This window comes from Gopherus flavomarginatus, chromosome 1, assembly GCF_025201925.1.
Source record: "Gopherus flavomarginatus isolate rGopFla2 chromosome 1, rGopFla2.mat.asm, whole genome shotgun sequence".
In the NCBI taxonomy this organism is placed as follows: domain Eukaryota; kingdom Metazoa; phylum Chordata; order Testudines; family Testudinidae; genus Gopherus; species Gopherus flavomarginatus.
The window spans coordinates 211991805-212016313 of NC_066617.1; the positions used below are offsets into that span (position 1 = coordinate 211991805).

At 42.9% G+C, this 24509-nt stretch overlaps 1 protein-coding gene across 1 annotated transcript in view; it reads left to right on the forward strand.

Moving 5' to 3' along the window:
* Nucleotides 1-485: 485 nt before the first annotated feature.
* Nucleotides 486-24509, forward strand: part of DIPK2B (divergent protein kinase domain 2B) — a 28249-nt gene continuing 4225 nt past the window's right edge. Inside the window, exons 1-3 of the mRNA XM_050936648.1 lie at nucleotides 486-881; nucleotides 11236-11500; nucleotides 19574-19747. Of these exons, the coding sequence (XP_050792605.1) occupies nucleotides 655-881; nucleotides 11236-11500; nucleotides 19574-19747 (666 nt within the window). The 5' untranslated portion in view covers nucleotides 486-654. The remainder of the gene's footprint in view (nucleotides 882-11235; nucleotides 11501-19573; nucleotides 19748-24509) is intronic.

Consider the following 24509-nt stretch of genomic DNA (forward strand, 5'->3'; position numbering starts at 1 on the left):
TTTCAATTACTGAGAAACAATAAAAGGGCAATTCTTCTGTTCAACCCCCACTGAAGCTCCACTGTTAGAAGGGGAAAGGTGAGCAGAGTGGATTTCTAAGAAACGACACAATCTAGAACTCGGCAACGGCCTATGACGTGTGCCTTCCCCATGCGCACACACTGAACGAACAAAACAATGTTTAAACCTTTTGCTCACGTTAAAATTCATGCCTCTGGTGCACTGTTGTTCCAGCTGAGGCAGTTCCAATGTAAGTGTCCTTTGTATACCCTACGCCTGTGCTACGGATATCCTTCATTTGTATAGATGAGAACTTCTTGTTGTTACTTTCTAATGTGGTGATGGGTGGGGTGTTGGGGCCTGAAACAGCTGCACCAAGCAGAGGAAAGGTAACTATGGCAACCCAAGTTATCTGCATCCTCCATGCATTTCCTCACCCCCCCCATTCCCCCACACACCATATTCTTTCCCACCCAGAACACAAACTTATAGAATCAGCAACCAGCTGTCAGGATGGGGACAGTTTCTGGCTCTCATGGACCAAGACCCTCTCTCTGTGTTTAGAGACTCACAATTGCAAACTGAGATCATCTAAAGCACAAAGAGCGAAGGGTGGGATAGCATCAAAGAAGGCAGAGCTTGCAAGTACCATAGATGGGGCGCTGGATGTATTACTTTTGCTCTAATGTTCTAGGTTTATTGATACTGCTTCAGTTTTTGACCCTGAACTGGAGTCCTTCCTTAGAAGCAACAGTTTTTCCTTCTTCTGTGCCCCATGTCAAACCCAGCTACAGTTTTGGCCGGACTTTCCTGGGACTCGATAAATGCAATGCCTGTATCGGAACATCGATTTGCAAGAAATTCTTTAAAGAAGAAATAAGGTCAGAAACTCAGCACAATAATTTTGAAAACATTCTGCATAGTAACATGAAAACTGACTGTTAACATTTCCAAGTACTTTAGTGAAAAACTCCTCAAAATGTAACTTATCCCCAGGTTTCCATTACAGTGTCAAGTTATTATAAATAATGTATATTAGTATTTTTAAGATGACACAATCACCACCAGATTTGAGCCCTGAATATGATTTTTTAAGTAACATTTCTCAACTTTAACTTTCTGCTGATAAGTTGGCATTGAACCAATTCAAGAGAATAGTGGGAGTGGGGGAAGGGGGAGAAATAGTATGCCAGTTTACTTAGCTGTCTCTGGAATTATTTTCTGCTAAGCAGCTGACCAAAGAGAATTTGTCTTTACAAATTTAAGCTACTGGTAGACTGCATTGAGTCACTGTAAACGTGACATAAACATTAAGAGTTACATTTTTGAAATGTTAGCACCATATGTACCACATGAAATATGTAGAATTTCATGCACCTGTTAGTTAAGTACAACCAAGATCTAAATCTGCAAGCACAAAGACAAACAGGTACTTCTGCACATCAGGGCCAATTGCATCTGGAGTTTTCATTAAGAACTTGAGGACCACTGCAGATATTGCACATATGTTTAGATGAATTAAACATGCACCCAAGCAGTTATCAGATTGATCTTACAATTTTCAGGTTCAAAAGCATAACACACCATATGACACTAGGAAAAAATGTTATTATGGTAGAGGAGGAGAAAAAAAAGATTTACAGGGGAAAGGTTTATTGTTTTTATTATGATTTATAAGCACGTCTCTTTTATAGATCTAAGAGCCCCAGGTGTGGAGGAAATCATTGTAGTAAAATTGTGGTTTTAATACAGGAATATAAGTGTAGTAATGCTAGACAAATTACTATTTTTATTTTTAAGCTATTATATAAAATGTGCTATAGTAAAACCATTAGGATTTTTCTCAGACAAGTTTAGCAATGCTATAAGATCATCGATGATTATTATTTGCCCTGTGGTAATGGTGAAAGGCCCCACTGTGAAAGGTGCTGTTCAAACACATAACAAAAAGATGCTCCCTGCCCTGAAGAGCTTACAATCCTAATCAGTCTGGCATTCCTACATTGATTAGCTCCCAACACAGCAAGTCAGTGGGACCACAAGCAGAATAAGGTTCTACTCGATGTCAGAGTAGCAGAAAGGAGCCTTCCTGTCCAATTATTTGTACTAAAGTAGGGCAGAGCAGCCCCCACAAGGACCATACCCTATTGTGGGAGGCAGTTGACAAATGAAGTACAGTCCCTGCCCCCAAAAGCAGAGAGAATGTACAATACATATGGCTAGATCCACAGCTGGTATAAATCAGCACGGCCACACTGATTTCAATGAAGTAACGTTGATTGGCATCAGCTGAGGGTCTGGCCCCTAGGATAACACCAGCAGGTCTCAGAATGTCCAAGAAGCACAGATGATTAATCCGGCACTAAGGCTGGACAATCACATGGAGACTGTTCTGCCTTTTCCACACATACAGCCATGGAGTTTAAGGCTGGAAGGGACCACCGGATTATCTAGTCTGACCACCTGTAGCTCACAGGCCACCACCAGCACCCACACTCTAAACCTATGTGTTAGTAATAGCATTGGCACTCTGCAGCCATTGGAGTGGGAGTATTAGTAGTTACCGCTCCACAACCCCAGGGGACAGAGAATGTTGGTATGAGGGACCAGAACAGTTTCCCATGCACCCCTCTTAAGACCAGCACTGCCTGGAGCAGCTTAAGCAGGCGTAAGCTCAAGATATTTGTGCGACAGCCCAGTTGGTACCTTAGTACAAGATTGCTCAGCTGTGCAGCCTGCCAAAGGAGTTTTACACATTTGCTTTACTCCTCTGGGTTATTAGTAGTAATAGGAGTAGAGGGTTGGCAGTGTGCTCACACCCTCTCCTCCTGGACAGTTTAGCACAGAGGCGCCTAAGCAGAGTTGTAACTGGCATTTTCACTCTCCACCTTGCCTTTGAGAACTATATGGAGGATCCATAATGTCAGAGCTCTCCTCCTATGAACCCGCTGCAAATCTCTAAGGAGCATGGTGGCTATTCTTTAAAGGAGGAGTTCATTGCTGGCTTGGCAAGGGCGGGGTTGTCTCGCTAAAAGTAGCAAAGCAAAAATTACTAACTTCTCTGGGGCAGTTACAGTTTGTTCAATTCAGCGCTGCAAAGTGGTAACAAGACATGTTTGTGCTGGGAGCATTTTGAAAAGAACAAACATTTAAATCTAAAACTCTGGTTAGCTTTAACCATTTTTTTTTCTGCAGTGGTTAACACTGCCACTCCACTTGGCTTCCTAGACACAAGGTTTTTTAAACAACTAGCTGTAATCTAGTCCTGTAACTAATTCCCAACACAGAAATGCTATTCTTAAGAGAAATAGGGGGAGACTGTCGATGGGACTTGTGCTCCTAAATCTTTTAGGTGCTTCTGAAAATCCCCCCCCCCATACATAAGCTATACAGCATCATCAGCGAAGCAATGTATGTATTTCAGTTACAGCATGCTTAGTTCATTTTTTCCATCGGTCTGGGGAGCTACTGCCTGCCTGCATGCTGGATTAACCATCAAGGAAATGTGATCTGTGCGTGAGGATGGGAAACAGGATGCCTGAGTTTTCTTCCCAGCACTGCTACTGACTCACGGCTTGGTCTTGTGCTAGTCACTAAACCTAGCTTTGCCTAAATGGATCAGTCTGTAATGAACGTACTAATCCCTGCCTGCCAAGTATGTTGAAAGGCTTAATTAGCTTGACAAGCAATTTCAGATCCTCAGCAGAAAGGCATTATAGGCAAGCAAATTATTATTGTGGCCCCACGCACTGATGAAACTTTATAACTGGAAAGTACATTATGCCATCAGTGTGCTGGCTATACATGATGCCAAATACAGGAGTACTTAAAACAAAGTCAGATTCCCCAGAATTGTGTTACTGTGCCTTAAGATTTGCTAAGGAACCTTTCATTCATTCGTACTCAAACTAATGATCAGTATTGGACTTCATGTGCCTGTATATTGCTCAGTTGACGAGGCAGCCATTTAATTATACATCTCTACCCTGATATAACGCTGTCCTCGGGAGCCAAAAAAATCTTACCGTGTTATAGGTGAAACCGCATTATATCGAACTTGCTTTGATCTGCCGGAGTGCACAGCCCCGCCCCCCAGGAGTGCTGCTTTACTGCGTTTTATCCAAATTCATGTTCTATTGGGTCACGTTATATCGGGATAGAGGTGTATCTGCATGATCCTTTGGGCACCAGATCCAATGCACATGCATATTTGAATTATTCAAATCACAAACCACACCCATGCTCAAAAATTTAAAAAAATTACTGCCAATTGTGGCTGTGTTAGCATGTACAGTAACTCCTCACTTAACGTTGTAGTTATGCTCCTGAAAAATGCGACTTTAAGCAAAATGATGTTAAGCGAATCCAATTTCCCCATAAGAATTAATGTAAAGGGGAGGGGGTTAGGTTCAAGGGAAATTTTTGTCACCAGACAAAAAACTATAAATTATATAGATATGTACACAGTATACGTATTAAATAATTTAATATGCTATGATGATTGTGAAGCTTGGTTGAGGTGGTGAAGTTAGAGGGTGGAAGAGGGTGGGATATTTCCCAGGGAATGCCTTGCTGCTAAATCAGTGGTTCTCAAAGTTTTGTACTGGTGACTCCTTTCACATAGCAAGCCTCTGAGTGCAACCCCCTCCCCAATATAAATTAAAAATACTTTTTTAATATATTTAACACCATTATAAATGCTGGAGGCAAAGCAGGGTTTGGGGTGGAGGCTGACAACTCACAACCCCCCATGTAATAACCTCATGACCTCCTAAGGCGTCTCAACCCCCAGTTTGAGAACCACTGTGTTAAATGATGAACTAGCACTCAGCTGAGCCCTCAAGGGTTATCATGTTGTTAATGTAGCCTCACACTCTACGAGGCAGCAGGAATGGAGGGAAGGGGAGACAGCATAGCAGACAGAGATAGAGACACACACCCTGTGTGTGGGAGAGAGAGAGAAATGCACACTGTCCCTTTAAGTAAGCTGACCCACTCTTAAGTGCATTGTCTTTTTAAGTGGATCAGGAAGTTGAGACAGCAGCTGCTGCCCCAGGCTTTCTCTATCTCTCTCCATCCATATGGAGAAGCAGAGGCGAGCAGGGTGTAGGAGCAGGGGGAAGGGGGACACCCTGACATTATCCTCCTCCTTCCCCCCCCCCCCGCCCATCAAGCAGGAGGCTCGGGGAGCATCTCCAAGGCAGAGGGCAGGAGCAGCACATGGCAGTGGGAGGAGGGACAGCTACAATTGCTAGCCTGCTGCTCAGCTGCTGCACAGGGAACTTAGGGTAGCGGGGAGCTGATGGGGGGCTGCCGGCCCACCCTGGTTCCAAGCCCCACCAGCTAGCTCCAATGGGCTGCTCTTCCTGCAAGCAGTAGACAAAGCAAGCGGCTGCCAAACTATGTTAGAAGGGAGCATTGCACAACTTTCAATGAGCATGTTCCCTAATTGATCAGCAACATAACAATGAAACAACATTAACCGGGATGACTTTAAGTGAGGAGTTACTGTATCGTGTACTGTCTAAGGCAGGGCTTGTGTCTGTGTTTGTGCAGCGCCTCGCACAATGGGGCTGCGTATTGATTGGGGATTTGAGGTACAGATGGAGATTTGATTTCATATTTGACAAAAATCCCTAACATAGACCAAGTTTAGATTCCACATTTCCCTGAACCTCAAGCCCTACAAGCATAAGAGTTTAGAACACTCAAGTTCCAGCCAAACTCCACCTCTAATGCTAATCTTTCTAAGTAGGCCTCTGGTTAGAATCTTGTGTTAACTAACCACACCTGAGCAACTGTGGGGAAAAGGCTAGTGTTTGTTTAAGCCATGACATTTGACAAGGCAGGCCAGACACAGGGAATGGAAGGAGAGGCATGTCATCAAGGAAGTATACATGGGAATAGCGTGAGCATGTAGGGACAAAATCAGGAAAACCAAGGCAAAGAATGAGTTACAGTTGGAAAGGAACATTAGAGACAAGAAGCGGTTCTTCAAATACATCAGACAAAAAGAAAGATTGGGGATGGTGTGAGTCTGCTGCTCAGTGGAGAAGGTGAACTGGTAATGGAAGATGATAGGAAGGCAGAGCTGCTCAATACCTACTTTGCTTCAGTCTTCTCACAAAAAACATGTGACCAGATGACTCATCCAGTTACCACAGGCAATAAAGGGGAAAGGATGCAGATTGGGATAAATAAAGAACATATCGGAGATCTTCTGACCAATTTGAATGAATTCAAGTCTGGGTGGCCTAATTCTATTCACCTGAGGGTACTGAAGGAACTAGCTGAAGAAATCTCATAGCCATTGTCAATAATATTTTCAAACTCATGGATGACAGGAGAGGTCCCAGAAGACTGGAGAAGGGCTAATGTAGTGCCCATCTTTTAAAAGGGGGGAAAGGAGGAGCCAGAAACTATAAACCAGTCAGCTACTCGAGCAATGTATAAGATATTCAGTGTGCAAGTACCTGGAGGATGAAGGGGTAATCTCTTGCAGCTAGCATGGATTTACTAAGAACAAACCATCTTGATTTCCTTCTTCAGCGGGGTAACTGGTTTGTTGGATAGGGGGCAATGGACATAATATACCTGAACTTCAGCAAGGCTTTTGACACAGTCCCACATAATATTCTTATAAGCGAGCTGGAGAAATGCAGGCTCAGTGGAACTACCTTTAAGTGGATACATAATTGGTTAAACAACCACAAACAAAGAGTAACTATTAATGGAATGATGTCAGATTGGAGGGAAGTCTCAAGTGAGGTCCCACAGGGATGAGTTCTGGGTCCAGTGTTCTTTAATATCTTTATTAATGACCTGGGTGTAGGAATAGAGAGCACACTGATCAAATTTGCAGAAAATGCAAAGCCATAGGGCAGGGGGAGAGGTTGCCAACAGTTTGAAGGATAGAGCTAAAATTCAGAGGGATCTTGATAAATTGAAGAACTGGCCTGTAGAAAACAAAATGAAATTCAGCAAAGACAAATGTAAGATGTTACACTTAGGGAAGAAAAACCAAATGCACAAGTACAGAATGGGAGATAACTGGCTTGGAGAAGGATCTGGGAGTTGTGGTGGATCACAACCTCAACATGAGTCAGTAATGTGATGCTGTTGCAAAAAAAAGAAATAAATAAAAATGCAAATGCAGTTTTAGGTTGCATTAACAGAGGCATAGCATACAAATCATGAGAGGTGACAATACCGCTCTACTCGGCACTGATCAGGCCTCAGCTGGAGTGCATTGTCCATTTTTGGTCACCAATGTATAGAAAGGAGGCAGAGAAACTGGAAAGGATCCAGAGGTGAATGACAAAGATGATCAAAGGGATGGAACACAAGCCACATGAGCAAAGGCTGAAGGAACTGAGTATGTTTAGTTTGGAAAAGAGGAGATTAAGAGGGGATGTATAGTGGTCTTCAAATACTTGAAAGGCTACCATAAAAAAGATGGAGAAAAGTTGTTCTCTCTTGCCACAGAGGGCAAGACAAGAGGCAGTGGGTTCAAACTACAGCATAGCAGATTTAGATTGAATCTCAGGAAAAACTTCCTAGCTGTCAGAACAGTAGGCCAATGGAACAGACGCCTAGGGAGGTTGTGGAAGCTCTTTCAATGGAGGTTTTCAAAAGGAGGCTGGATAGGGATAGCCATCTGTTGTGTATGGTTTAGACCCAACAAAATCCTGCATCTTGGCAGGGGGTTAGACCAGATGACCCTTGTGCTCCCTTCTACCCTATGGTTCAATATAGCACCAATACACTCCAAGGGAACATGTGTGAAGCCAAGGCCTAAAAGCCTCCAATCTCACTAGCAGTGACCCAATTTGACTTGCACATCTTGAATGGAACCATTGCTGGTGAGTGACGCTTTGGTTTGTGAGCATTCACACACTCCAACTTAAGTAGTTTTAAAATGGAGCTTGATGACTGTGATTGTACACCTGTAGCAGCAGCAGGGGACTAGATCAGTGGCCCAGAAGGTCCCTTCCCATTCTATATTCTCAATTTAAATGAGTTCTTGCAAAAGTTTGTACAAAAGCAAAACTTTATTTTGTGGGGGGCAAGGAGGGAAGATGGCACTGCTTGAAACAATAAAATGAAGGAATTTAACTGGAGAAAAAGGCTAATATTCTGGTGTAATTCTTTATGTGGCAAATTATTCTCTCAACTCTAGAAATCACCAACCAGGAATGGATTATACTAACATTTGAAGTAGGATCCTAGAGCAGAGACAATCTAATTAATTCCCATATTATTTCTCTGTGCTGTTTTCCTGACTGAAAGTCAAGAAGGTTTCCTCTGTAGCTTTCAAACTTAGTTTATTTTGTTAATGTCATTTCATCTATTTCACTCAACCCTCAATGGAGTCTCTTGCCAATCCTATTTTAGCTTCAAATTATTGACCTTAATTTATGTGGAAATGCAATTAGGAAATGCTTTCCAATGCTCCCAGGCCTGATTAGAATTAGGACATTTTTATTGGCACCGCATGTTTGACATTAGGCTAGCAAAAATTTAGAGTTCAAGCCACATTATTCGAGTGTGTTACTTGCAAAATACTCAGCTGTGCCCCTAAATTATTACATATGAAATGTGTGTGTGGGCAGGGCTGAGGGGGCTGATAGTAGAAAAATCTCCAGAATCTAATTACACAGCCCATATGCTCCCCTCCTGTGCAATATTGTGTGGAGGGGAACAAGTTAGTGAAAAATCTCCATGGCTACACTGAAGCTGCATACCCAGAACATTTCCCCCCACTTTCCTGCTCCCAAAGAAGTGGGGACGTCAGGCACCCAGTCCTCCAACTCCTGTCCAACTTTATGAAAGGATTCCCCTTCACGCTCCCATGAGGCACCCTGCCCTGGCTATGATAGCACAGCAGGACCAGTAGCCATGCTGTCACTGGCTGCCAGACTCCAGCTGTGCCCTGTAATGCTGTGGAGAAGACTCCCAGGGCACAGTTTGTGTTAATTTCGTCCCAAGCAACATTAATTTTTCAGGAAGCTTTCCTCATTTGAGGGTGGGGAAGCCAGCTACTTAGCATGGCTCTGCCCTCTTCTGGCTGTCCATTTTTCTTGGGTGACCCATAGGCTCATGGCAGAAAAACAGCTACCCAGAGCAGGGAGCAGAACAGAGCTGGTTGGAATTTTTCAATGGAACAGTTATCTGTCGGAAAATACTCATTCAGCGAAAATAAAAAAAAACCTCAGAAGTATAGTAAAAATGAAGTGCTTCGACCATGCCTAAATGAAAAGTGATGCCATGTGATCAGGCATGCTTCATCAGGTGATTTCAATAAAGACACTTCTGTATTTCCAACCCAACATTTCAGAATGTTTTTTGTGGGAAATTTTGACTTTTCTTCCCATTTCAGGATGAAAAGAAAGGTCAAAATGTCAGAATTTCCCACAGAGTGGAAACTCTGAGTTTTGACCAGCTCTGCTGCATAGTCCTTTTCTCCATCTAGAGGGCCCCACTGTGGCATCTGCTGCAGATTTTGTTCCCTCCACTCTACATACCGTGGATCAAGATTGCTGGGGAATCCTCTGCACTATCCATTTTCACATGCACCATCACAGAGATTTGTGGGGAAAGAAAACAGGGGCGCAAAGACAGTTAATTAGCCATTCAAATAGGAACTGATTGGTGCTGTTTAATACACTTGTCCTCTGGGTGGAAAAACACAATTCAGTCCTCAGCGAGTATTTGTTCACTTTACAAAATCACCACCCGATGCAGCATGGCCGATCATATGGTATCATAACAGTAGGAATATCTGGAAAGGAACTGGGACATATCCATTCTGCTACCAGCAGTGACAACCACTACTCCCCGTACGAACTGTAGTGATGAGACAACCGCGAGACACTGGTGATGCAATGATAATGCAGGAAGTCCACAAAAAAGCATTTAACTGGCAATGCTCCTCATTCCTGGACAAGTGATCATGGGTTCACAACCTGAACTCAGATTTGGGTTCATATCCAAGGCTGACATCAAAGATACATGGGGCTTAATAACATACATAACACAATTAGACGTGCAAATCAGATATTTGTGTATATACACAAGTAAGGGATCTAACTGGCCGTGTGCAACAGATGACTTACACATGCACCCATGGCACTGGGGTACATAGCTCTGAAAGTTTGGGCCCAAAAGCGCAACACGACAGGGGGCTGATACATTGAATCCTTCTAATGAGATATTAAAGAAAGGTCCATGCTGCCTTTGCTGCGCAAATTAAAGCTCCTGTAGCAAGTTTGAATGGAGGGGATAATAGAGATCTGGGCCAGCCGTGAAGAAGAGCTGTGTGTCAGGTCGAAAAGCTTGTTACTCTGACCAACAAAAGTCGGTCCAATAACAGGTATTACCTCACTCACCTTGTCTCTCTCATATCCCTGGTATCAACACCATTGGACAGTGACACAGACTTACAGACCTACGTGTTCTTCCACAGGTACCTTGAGACTCTAGAGTTTTACTTTTGTTTTCCACAGCAGCACCATACACTGAGGTACAGCGCAATCCTTGGGTGCTTTAAACCTTTAATCGTTTATAACTGTAGCATCTATGTTCTCTGCACAGCATTATGAGATGATAAAGCTACAAGGACCCAGCTGGGTTCCAAATAACAGTGTTTACTAACTACACAAAACCATACCAGGCCTAGCTACATATGTACACTGCAACTCTGGCAGGGCTCTGGTGGCTTCTGCATTAGAGGGCAGGTTGGCTACTAGAGTGCTCCTAAACTATTTAAAGGGCTACTATCCAATTCCTAGCACTATAATAACTCTCATTTTCCTCCACTGTTTGTAACTACCAGCTGTAAGCATGAAATGAGAATCTACTTAGTTACCAGAAGTGTCTTTCCTCTATTGAATGTGCACACTTTTGTTAGCGTAGGGCTGCTCGTAAGTACAAGGCTACTGGTTGAGTTTTTGTTGTTCAACAAAACACAATATGCGAGCACACATGAATTTCCGAAAGGTTTGCCAACAGGTCTGAGGAGTGGGGAGAGAGCACTAGAACAAATGTGGAGCCTCCTAAACTTACTAGTGTCCTTTTCACCATTCCCCTCTGCAATTTAAAACATTTTAGAAATGATCAAATACTTTTTCTAGCCCCTGGAGTTTAAATAAGAAAACTGGAAATTGTGCTTGAATTGTCCAACATCATGTGGTTTATTAACAGTCTCTCTGCTGGGAACTTACTTTGCTTTGACAGGTTTGACAACTGGCTCGCTTCTCATTTAAAACTGCCTCCCAACTACCTTCCCAGTTACTCCGGGAACTACACAGATGATGCCAAAAGCTGGCGGCTGGTTGAGATCTCCAGGCTAACTACCAAATACCAGCATGACCAAGCTGACAAGAGAATCTGTGCTTCCCTTTCCAAGGCAAAAAGCTGCAGCATCGAGCATGTCTTGAGGAAGACGGAGAGATTCCAAAAGTGGCTGAAAGCAAAGCGCCTCACACCAGACCTTGTGCAGGTGAGTATGCAAGGTCCTGTTAATGAGGAGCACACCAATTTGGCAGCTACTGCAGTTACCTCCTGTAACAGAGTCTGTGCGGACTCTCTGATTGCTTCCTTTGTTTATTTTTTAAACTTCATAAAGAATCAAGGACTGTGACTCACAGCTCTAAGCTTGTGGGGCTCCACAAGAAATAGGATTTTGACCCTCTCAGAGCACTGTAGTGGGGACACAAGAAGAGGGGGAAAGTGTCTTCAGTGCCACGTGGATGATTCCCACATAAAAACTAATCAGAGGTTAATATCCAAACCAGTCCATTTTAATTTTCTTTTGTAATGATCAAGACTAGAACTGGTAGCTTTTTACAAAGCTTCTTCAGTTCCATTCTGCCTTCTCTGCTGATTGCTACTGGTCCATCAACCCCTTAGGAAGCATCCCACAGGAAACGATTGCCAGGAAGTGCTAGTGGAGAATGGCTGGAGAGAACAAAATTAAGCCCCAGGGAGGAGAGGTAGAATGAACCAACTAAGACTTTAAAACTAGGATTGTTTTTAAAGTAAAGGAGAGTTGGGACACCACCAGGACTATGAAAAGTGAGCAGGGAACACAGATGTGCAGCAAGCTTTTAAGAAGCATGCTGATTTTACAAGTCTCTACTCTTCAGGCTGTGACTTGGCCCATAATGGAACAGACTCTAAAGTCCAGATACAAACATCCCTAATTGCAAGGGCTCAAAATCTGAATCTTCCCACTGTTTGGAGTGCTTTAATTCAGGAATCAGATTAGACCTTTTAGAGAAATAGGATCAAGCTTTGATCTGTGATCCAAACTGGGATCCTGTCTGAGCCATCTACTTGTTGAACATTCCAATATGTCAGACCACATGCATTAAAAAATCATGAGTCAAGCCTCCCAAAATCCTGAGATTTAAAATAAAATAAATAATAATAATTATTATTATAATAATAATGTTTTTTAACAGCTACCACCACTACCACCACCACCAGGTTTGAGCTTTAAGGGGCATATTTTCAAGCTTTTCTGTTTAACCATGAGGGCTAGAAATTTTGTTTTCTCCAATGAAAGTAGAGATTCTCATGTAAATCACCTGACTCTAAGAGCTGAGGCTTTAAGAAAGTTGCCAGCACTGAACCCTGCTTCAATGATTATTTATCGGTTCCCCTTGTCACTGGATAAATGACTAGGCTTTTTAAAAAAACTGCTTTTCAGTTGTTTCTTTCCTTTGAAAGGTCAGCCTTCCCCCGACTCCTGGAGAGGGGATTTATAGCATTCAGCAGCCCTTGGGGAGGACAGCATCATTCTCTGTCATTCTCTGTCTGTCACCACTAACTCCCTCCCTACCGGACGGTCAGGAAACACTTGCCTTCTCAGCTGATCCCAATGCGCATTGTGGCTGCATGAGAGGAAAGCACCACACTAAGGGGGACCCAAGATTCCCTCAGAGGCAGAGCACATGCATCCTAACTCCGGGGCACTGCAGGACTCACTCCACAGGCCTGGAAGTAGCCCAGAGGCACCGGACTAGGATTCCTATTTCTTAATCTCTAGGCCATCAATAGCAACATGTGTCATGCAAGAGGAAGTTTGCAGGCTTTTTATTGGAATCCTTAAATGTCACAGGGTAAGCAAGGAGAGACCGGTGTGTCAGTCACAGCTTCAGGGAAGCCGCCGGGTGGTTACTGCCACTAGGGAGAAGGAGGAGAAGATGAGAGAGATAAAAAGCATATGGTGCAAGCTGATAACCAGGAAGCAGAAAAGGCAGGAGCAGGTTTTAAACAAACCAGCTCTGGAGAAGCACTGAGCTCCTGCTGCAGTGTGTGTGAGGAAGGCGCCATTCCCACTCCAGCCAAGTGGCAGGGTGCTGCCTTTTGCTGAAGATGGCTTTCAGACAAGAGACCGACACCACTCACCCCATGAGCAAAGGGTTGTAGTGACTGCTAAAAAAGGAGGGAAAGGAGCGGGTTGGTGACTGGGATGGAAGGAAGATCATTCAGCTGAGTGTGTGTGCTAGAAAGGGTCACTCTCTAAAGTGGGGATCTGCTTTGAAAAGGAACCTCATAAAAATGTCAGCCTGTAACCCACCAGATCCGCTCCCTGGGCACATTCACTCAGCTCTGCTGACTCCTAGCAATAAGGAGTTTCTGCTGCTTTTTACTCCTGCTAGTCTGCAGAGCAAGCACAGCTGAGACGGAGTGAGCTGCAAATCCATAGGCATCATCAGTAACAGGGTTGTTGACTAAATTGCGATAAGGGGCACCTGTGCAAACCACTGACAGCACAAGAGTTACCCAGGTGTCACTGTGGGACTAATTGGTTGAGCAGAACCTTTATTACTGGCAACAAGATGGAAGGAGCCCAGTGTGACTCTCAGAGCTGGCAGCTAGAAAAATGAGCACATTTGAGCTAGAAGACAAAATAAACCCGGGACAGAACAGAACATCTCTTTGGTAAAAGGCTACACACTTTTGGGAAGATATATTGTGCTTCATCTAACAGTCGTATAAAAGAGGAGAAGGAAAGGCAACTGGGGGTTACAGCAAATGTTCAAAAAAATTCCTTATCTAAGATTCACATTTTCTCATCAGCTGCATTACATGAATGTCTCTTTTGAAATCCTGTCGTGAATGGTTTTCCACGTGCATTAATGCAGTCTCTCTCCACAAGATGGCAGTGTGGAGTGTTTTACTGGTGCTGAGGTGGGAAACCCAATAGTATAGCAGGGCAAGCTGGTGAAACCCATCTGGTGAGCAAGTTTCATGAGAGGTTGTGTATAAAATTGGGCATTGTAATGACAGTGGGGCAGAATCACTTTAAATCAATGGCCAAACAAACTGACGTGCTTAAAATATCTATCTACTGAACTCAGGAAACCTGTATGTTTCAAAATGGAGAAATTCTTCCTGAGATCTGCTATAGAGATGTTTAATTATTCACCTCCTACTCCTCTCCCTGGGGTCCCTGTCTTATCAAAGGCTCTTGCCACTACATAAAGCCCCCTCGGTCCTCCCACACTTCCTCAGTTTCTCTGAAACCCTGTTTCAGTTGGGCTGGACTGTGTCACAAACACACGTCACATGAAACAAAATCCGAACACAAGGTGAATTCTGTTTGCGCACCCCCTGGCATTGCACCCTACTTCCTCCTACAGTCTAGAATTTCCTCTGTGCACATCTGAGAATGCTGAACTTATGTAGGCTCCCTCGTGCCCGAGAGCCAAATTGCTGGTGCCAAGGCCAGGGCATCATTCAAACTCAAGAACAAACTCACTGAGCAAATTTCAGCAAGTTTTCAAACCTTTCTGGTCCTGTCAGTCAAAGTAGGGCACTGTGCTCTGAAATCAACAAAACACACCTCACACACTGATCTAGGATTGCAGCTTTCACAGCTGCATGGGTCTTTGAATCTGAAAATGAAGCAGACTAGCATAAACTGACATCACTTGGTTTGAATGAAATATAAACTTGGTCTCCTTTAGAAGTGCAGTTGTTTTCCCCTGACTTTTAATTCTCAGTAAAGGTGGGCCCAAACCAATACTCCAGATTGTAAATACTTCCCCTAAAAGCCAAACGTGGATCCAAATTTTACTAATGACCACTCTTTATAATGGGCTGAACCAAACATCCCTGAAATGTGAGGTATTTGAAATTCAGAGCCAGGTTTTCTGGTTTAGTCCTACTGTAAAATGGATGACGGTTTTTCTGTGCATTTCTCTGACCTGTTCAGCTGCAGGAGGTTGGAGATCTCTCAGATACCCCTCCTGAGATTTAAACAGCAAGAGCTCCAGAGGTGTGCCCTCTGAGCTGTGATCTCAGTGGTATGGTATTTGAAGTACAAATTAATGTCGGGGTGAATGCTTTGTTTTGTGAGATGATAAACGACTGCAAACACTTAACACAAGAACTATTCAGTGATTGGCATTTTTGGTAACGCTCAGGGTTCTACTGATGTAGTCAAGGTAGCAGTATTCCCCATCAAACTATGGTCACTAAGCTGGTGGCTGCACCAGCCTCCCTGTAGCTTTGGATATATACGAGATCTGACAGAAACTACTGGGCTTAAGTAATTTTCTTTTATAGAACAGAAAATTATGACAAACCTTAACATACTTGAATCAAAATGACAGACCATGAAATAATATTTTTCACTTTTCACTGACTGCCTTGCCTGACCCAACTATCAACTGGGCTGCCTGCCACAATGATTATTTCATCTGCCACAGTGAAAATCTTTATTGCAAGCTACAAATGTATCAGTACTGAAATCTTGCTTGCCTCAGAGACGATCCTGATTTAACTCTGTGTTTGTGTGCAGCACTGGATTGCACGTATTAGCCTGTACAGTAGTAATAGCAACATGCTGTTTTGTCTGCTTCAAGCTCCAGAGTTCATCACTTGCAGCGTCAGAGTTCAGATCACGTGCTGCTTGGTTTTTTCGGTGTGAGGTGAACAATAAAAAAGTAGACGAGTTTCAGCAGAGATCTCCTGCAGGGCAAATTTCTAATTCTAACAACCAAGACCAGCAAAGAAAAGGCTTGAGGCACAAAGTTGTGAACAATATAGGTACAAGAAAAACCCCTCATGTTTTTTAACTTGCCGATTTTGCACATATAAATTATAATGTGAAGCTGTTAATCAGCCTGATAGTCCAGCTTCCACCACATAACCATCATCTTTGGGTATCTGGCCCGAGGAGCAACCTTTAAAGCCTTACTTTGCTCATTAAATGTCAGCAAGTGGTTCATTCATCTAATGCCTAGTCCTTTGTAGGAAAGTATTTTTGATCTGTAGCCATCTCCCAGACCAAAAACTCTTTTTTACTTATTGCCTTGTTACTAGAGATGTGCCTGAACCAAACCTCCAGGTCTGAACAGACCTGAACTTTAACTGGAGAAGGATAATGCTGGTATCTGAAGCTGGAACAAGATCCTGATTTTTGCAATAGTCCTCTATCTCCACCATAGGCTGAACCAAAGTCTCAGATTCAAACACCCAAAATCTGTGGGTGGTTTGAAATCCAGATTCAAGCTTTTTGCAGCCTGGATTCATTTCTAATTGTATTAATTCACATAATACACATAGCAGTCAATCCTTAGTATTAACTGCAGATGGCAGTGATTCAGGATTGACTTTATCCCTTCCTTGAATGTTTGGTAGTACTTTGTGATTGTGACAGTATAAAGACAGGACGGTTGTGTTGCAGAGGTCACTTCTGTGTCAGGAAGAGCTCTGAGTCTGTTTGCACAAATAAGCACGCGCACACACACACACACCAATTTGTATTCCGCTGCATGTCATGGACTAGGAAAAAATTCCATTTGAGTGAAAGTTGATATAGCTGGGTCAGTCCCTTATTAGACACAAACGTGGGATTTTTTTTTTAAGCCAAACCAAGCACTGCGACTCAGCGCCAAAACATGCTGTTAGATGATTTGGCATGTCTAAGGCTTTATGTACAGTGATATAGCTGCGCCACTGCAGTGCATCTCATGTAGACGCTCTGTGCCGACAGGAGAGAGCTCTCCCATCGGCATAATAAAACCGCCTCCACAAGCAGCAGAAGCTATGTCAGCGGGAGAAGCTCTCCTACCTACATACCGCTGTGCACAGGAATGCTTATGTCAGCGTAACTTATGCCGCTCAGGGAGGTGGTTTTTCACATCTTGAGCACCATAAGTTATGCTGACATAGGCTGTAGTGTAGATGTAGCCTTAGGGTACATCTGCACTACCCGCTGGATCACTGGGCGGGTAGTGATCGATCTATCAGGGATTGATTTTATCGCGTCTACAGTAGATGCGATAAAATCGATCCCCGATTGCTTTGCCATCGACTCCGGAACTCCACTGCGGCGAGAGGTGGAAGCAGAGTCACCGGGGGAGCAGCAGTGGTCGACTCACCACCGTCCTCATGGCCAGATAAATCAACCTAAGATACGCTGACTTCAGCTACGCTATCCGCAAAGCTGAAGTTGCATATCTTAGGTCGACCCCCACCCTCCAGTGTAGACTTAGCCTTAGTTTCTAGGGTGAGAAGACATTGCAAGGGACTTAAGACATTCTGTACATAAACCAATTATCTGTAGCGCTTTGAATTGCAAGATCTTCAGGTGTGTGTCCAGTCAGTGGATTCTGTCTGACAATTTTACAACTTTAGATTTAAATTTTTTAATTGGCTCTCTTTTCAGCAGCAGAGATGGCACTGTTCTTTCCCCCTAAAAATGTTGACCCCACTCCAGTGAAGCACTTAAGATGTGCTAAACTTTAAGCATGTTAGTACACCTATTGAAGCTAATGAAGCCTATTTACCTGAATAGTGCTTTGCTGGACCAAGGTCTTTGGTAAGTAAGTAAAATATAAAGAAATTGTATTAATTGTTGATATAAATGTGGGAAACAGGGACTTCACCTATTCAGCTTCCAGCCTCACTCTTGTTCATTCTGTTTCCATGCCAATAATAGCACTTGCCTCAAGTCAGAAAGTATGAATGAGCACAGTCTGAAGATCATTTAACTCAAGTGGGTGTGTTCTGGCTCCCAAATTAATGACAAACATACATTGGATACTCCTGCATGTTCATACTGACCTATATTTCAGGTTCACTTATCTGCTCCCTCCTGAGTGGTGTGAATAAGACAGCTATAGGATTCTGATCTTTGTACTGGAAAAAAGTGCCAGTCACAGTTTTAATTAGGATATCCCAAAAATAATTACATGGGAAGTGAACAGCCTTGATCACCTTGCCAAGTTCATATAATAGGATGAGCTATGAAGTTGGAAGTTACTTTAAAGCAATAAAAAAAAAGGTATCACCATTTTTGCTCCTACAGCATGTAGTTATGGGTCTCAATGTTTGCATTACAAACTCCTGCAGGCAGCAGGGATTTCTAACTTTGGCTGCAAATATTTGCATACACTGTCAGCTGCAAGAGAACTTTGTCACCACTTATCAACCATTTAACATAATTCTGCTTGGCTCTTTTTTCCCCCTCACTCCTCTTCCAAAGGAAAAGTGACTCGAAGTCAGCAATAACATGTCTGAGAGAACTGTAAGACAGAATTGCCATTTTTCTGCTTAATTTTGTGTTAGACAAAGAATAAATATCTTCTTGCTAATGCTGTTCTGGAAGAGAGAAATATAAGAGGACTAGTAACATTTAGATACTGTCAGAGTTAATTCTCCATGTAGTTTCTCCATAACTGACAAAGTAAAGTGCATGTGTTTTAAAAATTAAGCTATGTCGAAGTACATCAGTGTAAATAAACATTGACATTTATACCAGCTGCAGATTTTTAGGTACTTTTATAACTCAGATATTCAAATATAGAAAATGCAGCTTACCATGTGATGAATCCATAAACCTGAGAATCATTTGTTGCTGGTATCTGCAAATATAAGCAAGACATTAAAACTATATGCAAATTATTTAAACCTATATGTAAACCTTATCAGAAAGAGAATACATCCTATACAGGCACCTACATACAATATGCATATATGAGTTTTTAAATTTTATCTAGCATCCCTACTGAATAATAATATAGAAAAAGATCAGCCATAGGCTAAGGTGAACAAGGATGTGCTTGGAAGATGCTCTTTGAAAGAAGGAAGTGGGCTCCAGAAAGATGGAGAATACCAGTGAATGAACACCACTCACTACAGAGATTTGCACAGAGGGACACAGACCCTAAAAGCAAAATTAGTTCAATATACTGACACAGAGGCAGACAGGAGTGATACCTCCAGGTTGGATTGGATTTTTCAGAAACTGTGTCGCGTTTTGAGATACCTTCATGAATACATAGCTTAGAGAAAGTCTAAAACATGGGACTGTAGCCAAGATAGTTCAGTGTTTAAAGAAGAGTCTACTGTAAAATACCCCTAAACTGCTCCACGTTTCTAACAGTAATTGAGAGGAATCTGTTATAAAGATAGCTGTAAGGGGGATCTGGTACAAACCTGCTGGCAGAGTTCTCAAATAGCATATAGAGCAGATCCTACTAGGCTGAAATATTATGAACTCTTACAGCTGCCAAGTATAGTCATCCCAAGTACCTTTGTTCTTTCCTCCCAGGGGTTACCTAGTCCAATGCTGCGCTGTCCCTCACAGCGGCTCTTAGACAGAATAGTGCGCCGCTATGCTGAGGTACCAGATGCTGGCAGTATCTACATGGATCACCTCACAGATCGGGACAAACTACGCCTCCTCTACACACTGTCAGTGAATGCACATCCCATCCTGTTACAGGTATAGTGCCTCTCCCTATGGTGAAATATCCTGAAACCAATCTCAAGTATGATGTTCTCCAGTTGCTCAGGACCTCCAGCAGGTTCTTTCACTATCATGCTAAGCTTTATGGACTGCCATTGTTCCTTGTACCTCACTGAGGCAAAAAAATTAAGTCAACTCTGAAGAATCTGGGCCTGATTTGTATAAATGCAGAGCACTTGAAACTCCCTTTGAAGGCAGAGAAAGCTGCAGTGGCTCAACACCTCTGAATCAGAACCTGTGTGGATTGGAATGCAAGGAAACAACAAAATGGGGGTCATGTTCCATTTGTATTGTTAATATATTGCATTAAATCCCAAATAATTGATCATCTAAACAGAGAGACCCAGACTAATGGATTAGCGCAAGGAGTCAGAGTTATGGTTGATTCCTGCTATGTGATTCCTCAGCCTTAATACTGCATTAATATTCATGTTTTACATACATCAGACACAGTAGGACTGAATCAAAATTGAGTGCTACGTTTGGATTAGCATCATCCTCTTTCCTCTTCCTAAGAGCCATTTCAGAGAGAACCTCTGATCCCCCTCCACAGCACTGTCCACTTCTTTCTTACTCCTCATGGCCAACTCATATCAACCCCTATATTGTCCCTTTTCCTACAGCACCCTTCCCGTGAGAGGCTATTTTTTGACTCCCCATCCTTGTCAGTTGTCTCAGATCCATACACCTTCCCAGCACTGTCCCACACTCTCACTCATGCCCAGAAGTGACCTCTAAAATCTGGGTAGACTGCAGGTTTGAGGCTGATCTCCAGAACCAGACTTTCAAATATGCTCGGTTCCCATCTGCTCTCAGTGGGAGATGGCAGATATTGGGCAGTTTTGAAACTCTGCCACTACCTGGGAGCTGTTGACTGGGTGCCAAGTTCTTCTGAAATCTGGTTCCTGGTCACTCACAAAGACACTTGTCTTCTTCTTCACTCTGCCAGTGGTGTATGTTCAGATCATCTCTGACATTCTCAGCAAACTTTGCTTATGTCATCATGGAGATCTGCTTACCTCAGCCTGCTAGGTCACTATGATGGTGTACACTAGGGAGCATTTAGGGTAAGCTTTTATCTCGACAATGCTCATTAGTCCACTTCAAAATTTAGTAGCTAAAAAAATCACTTTATAAAAAGAAAAATTACATCTTTCTGGATAGATTTCATTTCCTAAATGTCTTTCCAGAAAAGGGAACGGCAGCCTTTAATAAAGTTCAGGAACACAGAACTGGCATACCAGGACGTCTGCTTAATCAAAAGAAGAAGTTCTGTCTCTGTAGTGCCTGTTTCAAAATGCATTAGGGAGCCTAAAAGAAAGTTACTTTTGAAAAGTAATAATCTAACCAAAACCTTTGGGTTTGTGAGGTTAAGAAAGAAAGAGATTCCCTCTTGATGTGATGTGGTATGATAACTGCATTGCTTGTGAGAGGCGAGTCCAGCCTCATGAATGCAGACAGAATCTTTAAGCTATATCACATAGCCATGTATTCTGGGGATGCTACAGGAAACTATTTTATAAAAGGTTTAGAAAATCTGTGAAAAATGTTAACTATTTCTGCCCCTCCCCACACCCCTCACCTTACCTGAATTACCACAGCTCCAACTGTATGGGGCTCAGCACGAGCCATCCAAAAATAACCTAAAAATAGCTTTTCTATGCCTAAAAATGTCATGACTTTAAAGTATATCATTATCTTGGCCTTTCCAGAGAGTTCTGAGTTTCCCTTTCCTAATGGTATAAAACTTCTGGGTCATGAGATCTCAGACTTTACATTCATGACACGAAAAAAATTGCAGCTGGTCCAAGCTTCAGTTCCAGGTAATTTTAGAAGAGTAACTCCACACTAGGGGATGAAAAACGGAAAACAGCAGCAGATTGATTTCAAAGAACAAGAGCAGTGGTTTGAAACAGCTCAGGGCTTTGGAATGGTGGAAGTTGTCTTGGGGGTGGAAGATGGATCAGCAGGCAGAGGTGAAGTAATATGGCCAAAGGCACATGATAAATATATTGTAGGCTTCCGCCGTTTATCAAATAGTGCTGCAATTGCTCTTTATCTCAGGAGCATTGTATGTGTGTACATGCGCATGTGTGCTGACTATATATTGTAGCATCAGACATATATCTGGTATTGCCGTCCAAATGCCACATGTTCAAAAATCATTAGACAGGCCCCAAAAGTCAGGATTAAAAAAATAATACATTTTGGGTTCTTATTTGCGTCTCAGTGTTTAGTCTTTAAAGTGCAGTGGAGTCAGATTTTCATGCTTTTCTATTAAACCATGAGCACTAGGAACTATTTAAAAAAAGTGACAGCCAAGGCCCTCACCTATTCCCATGACTCCAGGAGCTGGTGTTTTAAGAAGAAACACCACTTATAACAAAACTTGGCAACACTATGATGAGACCAGAGTATTGTCAATCTCAAGTGTTCAATAATATGGAATCACGCCCCGCCCCCACCAAACATTACACTGGCTTCACATTTATGAGATATTTAAAAATAATAAATGTGGGGTTATTTTTAGTTGTCTTGAGATATTTCATTGCTGCCATCAGGGCTAGAAATTGCTTTTCTAAAAAAATACAAGTCAGTCAACTTTCAGGTAATAACACAATCCCACCAATTAGGGGCTTTAAGAAAACCCCCCAGATTGCAAGATTCCCGACAAAAATCATGAGTTTAGAATACAATTTCTTAAAGAATCCAATAATCCTTTAATGCAATCAGAGCCCTCACAGCAGAGGCTGCTAATTTAGCAAAAGACAGTGCACCACCCAAAAACACTTTCAATTTTCATTCGCTGGCCTCTCCGTGCCACACCACCCACGTGAAACCATACAAACTCTCTCCCTCTATCTCACACGCTGTAGCGTGGTGGGCACTCACCACCACGGTGCTTCCTGCTGGTCATCTGGGAATTAACTCAGTTCCAGCACCTCCTGCTAACCGGCGTCTTCCTACTGGTGCCTGCTTCTCCCTGGTCTCCACCACTTATAACACTTCAGGTCCCATGTCCCTCCTGGACCCTGGTGCCCCTTTACTTTGGGGTGCTGCCCCACAGCAATGCTCCCACACTCTGGGTCTCCCATCCCCAAGGAACCCCAATCCCCTAAGCCCACCTTGCCTCAGTGACCCACTGCCAGTCCTCATCTAGCCCCATCACTCAGGGGCAAACTGCAGTCTGAAGTGACCACTCATCACCAGCAACGGGGGTTGGACCTGCTGCCTTTCTAGCCCCAGCTGCCCTGGGGCTGGCCCACAACATTTTGGCACCTGAGGTAGGAAGCTCAAATGATGCCCCCATGTCCCCTCGCTTGGGGCAAAACTTTGAAAGGTCTCAATTCTGCCTTCTTCCTGTTCTACTCTTTTCACGGTACTGCTCTGCTACATACCCCAATAAAGGAGAACTAACAACTTAAAATGCCTTGTTCAAAAATTTAAGTAACACTTAACTTTCAAACGCCTGAACAGCAAATGTAACTTTTCTTGTCTGCATAGCAAACACTGGCATTTTAATCTGTTTGAATACTCAAAGTGGTGCTTTCCGTGCCTTCATGGTTGCAAAGATCTGAACTGCTTCATGAAGGTCCACAGTCTGGGCCAGTTCATGCTCTATTGAGATGGTTGCAAGGCCAACCAGCTTCTTCTGTGTCATTGTGGAATGTAGATGTGTTTTTATTAACTTCAGCTTGGAGAAGCTGCGTTCTCCACTGACAGCTGTTATAGGAAGTGTTAGAAGTATGCGCAGAGCAACAAAAGCATTTGGAAAGAGGGTGGTCATCTTATTTGTGCACATATATTCCAGAACAGCCTTTGGAGTTGATCCTGCTGAAATGTATCTTGAAAGGGCTTTCAGTTCATCACCTAAATCACTCACCTCAATATCACACGTCATCATATGTCAATACTGTCCCTAGTGCCCTGCATTGCTGGTGTAGGTCGTCTTCAGGTATAGTGAGGAGTTTTGGAATATCATACAACATCCCAAATATACTGCTGTGTTCCTTGAGCTGCATGAAACGTTCTTCAGCTGACTGTATTGCACAACCTAGCATCTGGTTAAAGAATTCAACTTTGAATTGTTGTTTGGGGTCTCTTATGGGATTATCCCGTGCCTCGTAATCAAAATGTCTTCATCTTCAGTGACTCTTGTATTCTTGAATGGGTGGGAAAATAGCTTCAGTGTGAAGTTCCTCTGCCAACTTCTGTGCACTCTTCAGAACATTTTGAAATCCCTCGCTGACCGGTAAGACTGTAGATATGACTTTGCTTTGTCCATTTGTTCCATTGCTCCAGATATATCAAGATCAACACCTTGGAGTCTCTTGCTTACAACATTTATTTCAAACAGTATGTCATGCCACAACACTAAGCCACACAGAAATGTGAAGTTATGTATGTTTCTGGTGATTCTATTTCCCTCTGCCACTGTCTCCCATGAACAGTTCCTGTCATAGCATTATCCTCCATAATGGCAACTATGACATCATCTATCTTCCCAGTTTGGTGTTTGATAGGCTTTATCACCTCCACTCGACTTTCCCATCATGTGGCACTCAGTGGTTTCAGTGTCAGAGAGGATGTTCCCAGATGTTGCTTCAAAATTTGCAATCAATGAGTTGATGCAGAGAAAAATACAGAGATGCTTTGAATTATATTTAAAAAATCAGCAGCCTCACTAGAGGCTGATGCTGCATCACTGACCACCAAATTAAATGAATGAGAACTGCAT